The sequence below is a fragment of the Oreochromis niloticus genome, linkage group LG6, assembly GCF_001858045.2.
Source record: "Oreochromis niloticus isolate F11D_XX linkage group LG6, O_niloticus_UMD_NMBU, whole genome shotgun sequence".
In the NCBI taxonomy this organism is placed as follows: domain Eukaryota; kingdom Metazoa; phylum Chordata; class Actinopteri; order Cichliformes; family Cichlidae; genus Oreochromis; species Oreochromis niloticus.
In genome coordinates, this window is record NC_031971.2 from 22,753,873 (window position 1) to 22,764,273 (window position 10,401).

Below are 10,401 nucleotides of genomic sequence, written 5' to 3' on the forward strand. Positions count from 1 at the left end.
GGCCAGCCAGCCAGCCGGTCAGGCTTCTGGAGGAGGAAACATACAGGCAACAAGGAACACAAGGTCAGTCACATCTTTCACATTTAAACCCATTTGGACCATTATATAGACCATGTTTGGTTTTTTTTGTTTGTTTTTTTTTGCAGTTTTGCCTCCGTGAACCAGCATTGTGCATTTTAAATCAAACAGTCAATATGTGGTTGAAGCACAGATTTTTAAGGGGGTTAAACAAAAAAAATATTGAACTAAGTTCCCCCCGGAAACACACTGTTTAGAGACCGAAAAGTAAACTAACATTATTATAACTATCAGGATTGTTTTTAGTGTTAGGATGGAAATCACTTGCAGCCAACGACATCGACCATGGACATTACTAAATACTGTTTCCTTCCTTGATCTGCTAGTCCTTTACTGGAGCAGTTCGGCTGCTGCTTTTTTGTGTCTCTCTCTGTGTTCAGTTTTGTAGTTAATAACTGAAAAGTTTGCTCTGTTAGGTCAAGTTCAGGTGACTGAATGATCTATTGAAGAATATCCATTTTTCTTCCCTGAAGAAACTGTAGCGACGCCTCTCTGGACTTCAAAATTGAACAACTGCTCAATACAAGTCCAAAAGTTGGAATAAGCTCCAGATCTTCTATCTGCTTAGTTTTTGAGGAATTAAAAAATAAGGAAACACACCTTGTGCATTATATGTATGCCTCTAAAAATGGCTCTCTGATGGACAGGGGGCAAATTACAAAATGATGCTGGTGTCAAAATATTTACAAACTGTAAATATGTCTGTTTACAGTCTGACTGTAGGTCCTTAAATCCAAATTAATTAATGCTCATTCCAAAGACAGTTTTATAAGTCTAGTGTACCAATGAAGCTTCACGACAAGAAAAAACATCAAAGTAGGAAGATGACAATGACACAGCCACCATAACCTTTGTAATGTAATAAAGATGTAACATACTCAGTGTAAGCTTGCCCAATTATTGACAAGTGAAATAAATGTTTTGAAATGTCTTGAAACAAAACAGCAACAGAGCAGTCTGTGCAGTCATCCAAATTTTTCTAATTATTTTGTCATTTCATTCAGAAAAATACAAATGTTAGAAAGAGTTAAGCCTTTCACAGGACCTAGAGAAAATAAGTCTTAATAAAGGCCGTGTTACCGTGGATGCAACCATTCCAATGCAACCACTGGGCTTCTTGTTGCATATTACTCTGCTGTAAAACCTTTGTTTGTAGAAAGTCTCTTGATATAATAGACGCTTAAATAAAATATATACAAATACCAGCTATTTTATGAACTGCATTTAATCAGAAATGGGAAACGAATGAGGGGGCTCAGGCCTGGTTTTAGTTTCCAGTATGCTAAAACTGGAAAGTTTCTTATTGTTACAGTTTTTTCCTCTTCATATCCTGAAAGACTAATGAAAAGACAGGAAAGGATCAATCCCTTTCTCTACACCAAAACATTCATCAACAGAAATGTCAGTTACCAAATACATCCTATGTACAGTATGGGAAATGATGACTCATGATGTGAATGATGGGAAGTCGTTCCCAGAATCTTACATGCTGCTCATTTATGAACTCCCATACACAACACTGCCCTCTATTTCGACTCTATGATATTACACCACCTTAAACGCATTGCTTCATCAGATTGTCTGCACTCTGATCAACACGCAGTCCAGATGATCTAAACCCAAGGCAAAAATTATGATGACTGCACAATTCAACTGTAAAGTGAGGTGGACTCAGATTAGGCTGGACACAAAAATCAAACAGGTAAAAAAAAAAAAGAAAGAAAAAGATAGAAATATATATATATATAAAAAAAAGCTTTATTAAACAGCTACCTTTTACAAACAAGACATCACTGAACTGTTTCCAGTTAGTGACAGCAGCACAAATCCACCAAAAATATCAGCAATGACAAACAACAGAAGACAAGAACACATGGTGGGAAAGCTTATAAAGAGCCAGAACAGAAATGTACTTCTGAATATTTTTTTTAATGTGCAGAGAGTTGGTCTATGTTGTCATGGCTACGACTTGACAGATGGGCCTCCAAAATTTCTCCAAAGAAGTTCCTTTTCAGTAAGCTGTAAGCCATGGGCAGAAGTTGCTTGATAACCTTGTGGAAGTACTGTAAGAGAGAAAATCAAAGAGAAATGATTTATATCCCCAAAATCCAGTCCTTAAAAAGTTTTGGAAATTCAGTTCTTTGTATGGGCCAAAGCATTAGTTCCCAACTTATGCTTATTCCATTTAACTTAAATTTATGTGCAACACTGAACCACTAATAGTTTTAGTATAGCCACTAAAAGCTTGATGTCCCCTGTTATTGAATTGTTCTGTTTTAAATATGTCAAAGAATTAAAACTATCCAATTTTAAATAAGAAGTAAGTCGAAAAGAAGAGTTCTTTTTATGTCATAGGTCATCTCAGAAATCACATCAAATCCAAGAAAGATGATTGCTGAAGAAGCAGTGACTTCGTATACTCACATGAGATCCATAACAGAAGAGGTCTATTCCCAGTTCATAGCCCATGCCATAATCGCACTCATCATTAGCAAACTGAACAAATGTTATCATTTCCTGGATCGGTCCAAAGGCTTTGACGCGTTCTTCATCAGTCCGTGCTTCAACAATGGCTTTACAAATTTTCTTGAGGCCAGCTTGGACACAAGGGAAGAAACAAATTTGTTATGGAGTGGAGACAAAAAAAAAAACAAAAAAAAATCTCTGCAATCTCCAAAAGTTGATTCTGTTAATCTGGACGTAGCGTTTTCAGTGGGAGAAACGTTTTGTCACTCATCCAAGTGACTTCTTCAGTCTCAGCTGACTGCAGGTTTCCCCAATCTTATAATCGTTTGAGGTCCGGTCAATAGCATTGTCTCTTCACTTGCATCCCAGTCGCGGAAGCGTTGGAGATAGTTCGTAAGAGATTACAGGATGACCCCAACCTCAGCAACAGGACCACTCTCAGCATCGACCAAGTGTGTTTGCTTTTGGAACTGTGTCTTCATTCCACCTATTTCACATACAAGGGTCAGTTCTACAGGCAGAAACATGGGTGTGCCATGGGTTCCCCAGTTTCACCCAACGTGGCCAATTTGTACATGGAAGAAGTGGAAAAGAGGGCTTTGTTATCCTACCCTGGAACACCGCCAAGTCATTTGTTCAGGTATGTGGATGACACCTGGATGAAAATCGAATCTCAGGACGCACCACAACTAATGGATCACATTAACTCAGTGGACCGACACATCAAATTCACCAGGGAGCCACAACACAGAGCCAACACCATCCCCACAGACACAGCGGCCAGGGAAGCAGAAAAACATCACATCAAGAAGGCCCTGAGTAAATGTGGTTATTCCAGCTGGAAATTTGTCAAACCTGGGAAGGCGCCTAAAGAAAGCTCCAGCCGATCCAGGAGAGAAGGACAACCGCTGACTAAGGGAAAACCTGTAGTGATCCCGTACATGTCAGGAGTATCAGAATAGTCGAGACGCATTTTTCTAAACATCGTGTCTCTGTGGCCTTTAAACCCCAAAACACGCTGTGCCAAAAACTGGTCCACCCCAAGGATCGGGTCCCCCGACACAAACAGAGTAACATAGTGTATGCTGTGAAGTGCCAGGAGGATTGCCAGGATTTATACATCAGGGAAACCAAACAACCTCTGGCGAAGCAGATGGCACAACACAGAAGAGCAACCTCGTCAGGCCAGGACTCTGCAGTCTATTCACACCTACAGGGTGGACACTCTTTCAACGATGAGGATGTACACATGCTGGACAGGGAGGAACGCTGGTTTGAGCGTGGAGTCAAGGAGGCCATTTACATGAAAAGGGAAAGACCATCTCTGAATAGAGGAGGGGGCCTAAGGGTACATCTTTCGCCATCTTACAATGCTGTGATTGCAGCCATTCCCCAACTCTCTGTGAATGGTACTCATGGCCATTGATCAGTGTTCTTTGATCAGTGGTTGTTGATCAATGGTCATGAGAATTTGCATAATCAAGATGAAGGAACTGACCTCCCAGCCCATTGTTCCTTCAGTGGGCTGGTATCAGTCATTATGCAAATGTACTGGTTATAAGATTGGGGAAACCTGCAGTCAGCTGAGACTAAAGAAGTCACTTGGATGAGTGATGAAACGTTTCTCCCACTGAAAACACTACGTCCAAATGAACAGAATCAACTTTTGGAGATTTACTTACCTGGATGATTGAGAACGCATCAAGACATCTCTGGAATCTATATAACCAACTTATTTCACAGAAGCTAAATTCCTTTATCAAAATTTGTTTACCTTACCAATAAATAAACAAAAGATAAATGGAAAAAAGGTGTTAAAACAACTTTAAATTTGTAAACTCACCATCTGTTTCTGGAAGTTCCCTGTATCCAACATCATTCTTGTCTACAGGTACAACAATGCCCGCGCCGTGGAATGTCTTTGTTACGACCTATAGTGTGTAAAAAGTTTTCAAGCATAAACTTTCAGAACACAAATTTTGTTCATATCTATATATTTAATGCTTTTCAAGCAGCATCACTGTAGAATTTTAGAATTAGCGTTTTGAATGGCTTCTTTTATTTTGCTGGACAAAGGATCTATGCTGGAGTAAAGTGAGACGGCACTGTGGCCACAAGAAGAAAACATCTAGTTTGTACAATGTGAATCTTAAAATCAAGAGTCAAAAACAGTAATGAACGGCTGTGGTACACTACAATAATATGGTATTCCAGTGCAAAATGCATCACACAAGGTCAAAATTAGCATATCATTTATTGCAGGGGTGTCAAACATAAGGCCCAGGGGGGAGAATTGGTGAGAGCTGTCGGGGGGTGGCAAAGACTCCAATCCGGCCCGTTGAACAGCTTTGGAAAATGTAAAGGAAGACATAAACATTTGCACTTTTAACTGTATTTTTGAGTTTTACAGTTTTTCCTGCTCATGAAGACGCCCCAACCCCACCACACCACACCAGTTAAGCAGGAAATTTTCATCAATCAATCAAAAAAAACCAAAAAACCAAAAACAATGTCTTGTAAATGTGGGACAGTCAGAGCTGCCAGAACTTTTTCTGTAAATGAAATTGGACTTGATCTTTTATTAAGATGTCTCGGGGATTAAATGTGTACATCAATGTCTTTACAGAAGAAAGTGGAGTTTCACTCATCAGGTCCACTTAAGATCACAGTGGGCTATATGCAACCCTAAATGCAAAATGAGTTTGACATCCCTGATTTAATAGGTATTACAAGCGAGGTCTTGGTAATTTTTTTGTTGGCGTGTGCATTTTACCTTCTTGTCTCTCTGCTTCATGTCTTTGGTCTTCTGCTCTAGAGAAAAGCCCAGAGTCTGTGCTTTGTCTCTCAGCTTTGCCTCCAAGGTTTCCAACGCCTCATCCCCAGTTTTCTTACTGCCCCTCTCTTTCCTCTTCCTCAGCAGATACAGGCTGATGGAAGTAAGAACAGCAAATTACAAGACGAAAAGAAGTGACGACAGAAAATTTCATGCAGTAATTTACCTCCACTCCCACACATGAAGTAAAAGAAGGAAAGACAAGAGGGCATATTATGAAAAGTTAAGGATCACCAAATTTCACTGTTTATTTCTGTAAGCATCAAGTTATTGATGGAGTTTTAAGTGGCCAACAAACGCAAATAAACCACAACATTAAAGCCACCACCCTAATCTCTACAATTTCCCCCTGTGCCGAGACCACACCTCAGTGGGTCAGAGCTGTTGAGGGGTGGACTCAGCACAAGACCTCAGAAGGTGTTTTGTGGTATCAAGCATCAACAGATTAGCAGGACTTCCTTTAAGTCTCCATGCACTCGAGTATTTTTTCCCAACACATTCAGATGCTCAATCAGACAGACACAAACTCAGTAAGTCAACTTAAAACCTTGAAGCTTTTTTCATACTCTTCAAAACATTCCTGAACAGTTTTTGCAGTTAAATGTGGTGCATTATTCTACTATTGTTCCCGTGAAAGTTTCTTTGTGGTCTGAAGGTTTCGGTGGGTGATATGTGTTAGGTCTAATTGTTGAATGTTGCCATTGTGTTTCTTAAATTTGTACAGTCTTAGTTCAAGCAGTATTATCAAAGCTATTCCTTTGATCCTGAGCACCTCTAACCACTTTGTGTTGGGGGAGGTTTTATTGTAGATACATCCTATCTGAAAGATCTGTTTCTTGTGTTGTAAGCTTCCTGCTTTTACGACCCTTTGGTCAGCAGGAGGTCTCACACAGGAGGAGGTCTCACACACACACACACACATATATACACACATACACACATATACATACAATGCCTTAGAACCATGTGGGCGTTGCTTTGCTGTGTTTTGTGTGAACTGTCTCTCAATAAAAGGCAGCGAGAGGAGGCCGGATTTGGGGTCATTTCCATGCTGGACATAGATGAGGCCTCCCTTGCGCAAGTAATCGATAGATCGCTGACTGTCTTGTTTTCATTCATGATGAATAAGTCTCTAGAATTAGCGGGGTTTGTGGGAACAGACCCAACAATATGCATCAAAATAACAACATCCACATAAATACACTTTTAGTAATGTAAGAGTTCAGCAAAGGTACCCTGACTGATCTACAGCTACAAAGCCCCAAACACAACAGGATGCAACGCACTGATGATTCTTCTAATAGTGCTGGATGATAAAACGATTACAATATTATTTCGAGAAGAAAAAAAAATTTAGATGACGATAATAAATGTAGGCTTTACAATTTGATCAGACAGACAATACATATAGCCTATCAGACAGTATTGTAGGGTTGGCTTAACGCCACAGCAGCCAATCATAGTCAACATGTTCCCCATTCCCTCAAAAGACCATTTAATACTAAACATTACTCGCAAGGACTTGTGAAAAATATGTCAGGCAACTAAGATGTCCTTATGAGCAGTAAATAAGAAACACTGTCAGTAGTCTGGGAATGGTTTTCTCTATCAGATAAAGCCAGTGTGCGAGGTATAGCACCAACAGGTCCCGACAAAGTCTGGTAACATGACATACCACCTTCATCAAGTATTTCGCAATAATACCATTCAAACGAGCTTGATGGAATAGTGGAAAGTCCACGCAACAGGTTTTCCTAAAAAGAGTCGTCTTGCTTAGCGTTAAATCTGTATCCCTGCCACCAGTTCACCAGAAACTGAAATTGTTCAGTACAGAAAGAAAAAAAATTTGTAATTTTTTTTAAAATCCATATCGCCCAGATCTACCTTCCAATATAGCTGATACTAAGCTCTTCCTGATTTTCCTGAACATAAAAAACAGTTTTCATTTCTCATGCTTTGGAGGCTGTGACCTTGTTGCTTTTCCAGCATTTTTCCCCCTTTAGATCACTTTTAGAACCTGTTAAACAGTACATACCTAAAAACTACATTTAAAAAACAAAAACAAAACAGTTTATTGTGAAATGTGATGTGGGAAATAAAATTTAGCACTATCAGTGGTCACTAATGCACAAGAACTTTTCTGTTTTTGTGCCAAGAATTTGTTTAAGCTGGAAATTGGATTATATAAAGTGATATATGGGGAGTTTGTGGTGGTTAACACTCACTAGACTGCAGCAAACACGTTGTCCCCCATCTGTGTTATAGTACAGCCCTTCTTGGCTTCATTTTCCCCAACGAACGAAGGGAGGGAGTCTGGAGTATCTCTGGCGGAACAATGAAATTCAGTAAAACAAAACAACAACAAGAAAATCAGAACCACTTATGCTCATGTACATATTGTTATCACTATTTTCATATTATTTCACACAACGCCCTCTGTCTTCTTGGTAGAGCAAATGTTGGAAGCAGCCTCTGGTGGAAGCTACAAGATTCTAATAAAAGCCAATAGTCACACACTTCAGTTGTTGTGTTCTATACCTGTAGTAACCAATGTGATGCTGGCTGTCCTCACTCCCTGTGAGTATGGTCTGAAACTCTGGTGGGTCATAAAAATATCGCCAGTGAAGGTGGAACTTCGGCTGGGAATTCTTGGAGTTTTTGTGAGCTCCTGCCAAAATATCAAATGGTCCAACCAGTTGCAATCCCAGCGAGTCTTTCAGAGCACCTATAGAGAGTGACAATATCTTGATACAGAAACGAGCTGACACAGAAGCATTACTTAAGTGCAAATTATTGATAAAATATTTTATTTACATATCATATTTACATATCTTACACACCACATAAGTATCTGAGATGGAGATTTTTCACTTAATGATAAAATGAATCATCTGCACTGCTCAAAAAACCCCCAAAAACAATAAAAATAAAAATCTTGATGAATGAAATAAACTTAAATCTGAGAACAAAATAACACTCAGTGGAAACAAATCATCCACTGTTTTAGGGCTGGATTTAAAAATAACATAAAAAAAATCAAAGACAAAATTGTTCAGGTGTTCAGTATATTTGACATTTTATAGATGAAATGATCATTGACTGTCAGCTGCTGTACTCTACTGCAGTGTGTACACCACCACTCACCGCAGCACCTTCAAGAACATCTACAGAAATAGAAACAGAACTGGAAGATATAGACTCATTACAAATTAAACTTGCATGAAGTCAGGTTTTGAGCCCCACACCAAATGTGGGTTTACAGTTAATACCCAAGTGTTAACCAAATGCTGCTAATTTTGTGTTTGTGAACTAAATCTTTTAGCTAGCTGTTACACTGGCCTTTAAAGCACCGTACAGTACTTTGGTGTCATTTACAGATGTGATGTTTCTGTCTTCTACTGTGCCATCTTTTTCACACCTGTATTACAGCCCCTAAGTTCATTACAACGGTTGAGCATCTAATAGCTAAAAAACAGTTTCTGAATTTCATGTTTAACTATATTTAATAGGAGATCTGTTCATTTTGAAGCCCTTAACCACCGACTGTCACGTGGAATTGTTTTTGCTTTGAATGATCTCGTCTTTAATGTTCTATTAGACTGAAATACTAAGCAGCATTAAATTCAGCGGCTCCACCCTATGAAGTCTAGTACTGAGATCATACCACGGGGGTTGTCAGTGCAAAGATCGCTGCAGAATTCCCAGAAGTGGTACAGATCTTCTGGCATTTGAAAACTGTACAACTGCATCAGCTCATCACGTTGCTCCGATTTCACTCCCGATGGCGGCACATCATTGGATTCTTCACTTCGGGCTTTCTTCACCTCTCCATTATTTGTGCCTTTTCCCTAAAGACATGAAAAGCAGGGGAACTCCTCAGCAATACTGCATAGTAAGTTGCCTATTTATGTATTATATCAAGCTCCAAATATGTCATTTTGATACAGCAGGTTGACAGTAAAACATATTGTGGATACATTGAACCAACCACTATATTATTATAAAAAGAAGCGCCCCCCCCCAAATATCCATAAAGGTTAATCAAAACACTTCTATAATAATCACTGAGCATCATGCTCTCCACAGAAGTAGGTCAATATTTACTGCGTGAGAATTAATGCATCTACCTCGCATCAGCAACTAGTGTACAATACGTACAGCTGTGCCCACTGCCTTGGACTCTGTATCCTGCAGAGGCGTGTACAGTAAGAGTAGGGATCGTAATCTTTTCCAATAGTTGCTCGCAACCTTGGCAAAACGATTTTATGGGGCCATTTATTGGTGTTTATTGGATAAAGGCACCAATCAATGAATCAATCAATGATGACACCCACAGTGCGCTTGCTGACGCCACACTACACAAACAGTGAATGGGAACGACGTACGGATATTTCCTAGCTAGCATAAAGGTCCAGTTATGGTAGTGCTTTCCATTTAATCAAAGCCAAAGACCCCATTCATGTATGTGCTGTTAGCATCGCTGAACAAGCTGCTTTGTGGGACCAGCCTGCAGAGCTGCTGCCATGTTGTCGTGTTATCCACTGCTGCTCGGTCAGGCTGCTAAACACTTCTTCACACCGACTTTAACGGCAGCTGCTCTGCTGCACACAGAGCACGGCGTCTCGTTTGGTAAGGCTGCTGTTTTAAACGCATATTCCTGCACCAAACACAGCAGGTCAAAACAAAGCGTATTTACCTGAACGGCTTTGGGTTTTCTTTTTGCGCGCCCTGTCATTTTATTCCTCTTTTTCTCCGTTGAAGTCTTCTTCTGCCAGTCAGCGTCGAGCCGTCGGCAGCAACAGCGCCCTGTTTAAGAGCACCAGTGCCACCCACAGGCCTGGAATGCAAACGTCCCTTCCCCTAAATAATCCAGGTAACAACAACAACAACAACGCTAATAATAATAATAACGATGATGATAATAATAATAATAATAACAATAATAATAATAATAATAATAAATTGGCTTACTATACACGCATCTGCCCCTTTTGCCTCTACAGTTCAGCTAAATAACTACTTAC

The 10,401-nt window shown here is 39.7% G+C and overlaps 1 protein-coding gene across 1 annotated transcript; it reads right to left on the reverse strand.

Annotated features, from left to right (window-relative positions):
- Positions 1 to 1,818: 1,818 nt before the first annotated feature.
- hpf1 (histone PARylation factor 1) lies at positions 1,819 to 10,214 on the reverse strand. The gene is made up of 8 exons (XM_003452159.4): positions 10,074 to 10,214; positions 9,042 to 9,225; positions 7,916 to 8,102; positions 7,603 to 7,701; positions 5,318 to 5,471; positions 4,388 to 4,475; positions 2,503 to 2,675; positions 1,819 to 2,141 (listed from the first exon to the last, which is right to left on the reverse strand). The coding sequence occupies exons 1-8, from the start codon at positions 10,110 to 10,112 to the stop codon at positions 2,007 to 2,009; spliced, it is 1,059 nt and encodes a 352-aa protein (XP_003452207.1). The 5' UTR covers positions 10,113 to 10,214; the 3' UTR covers positions 1,819 to 2,006.
- Positions 10,215 to 10,401: the final 187 nt, after the last annotated feature.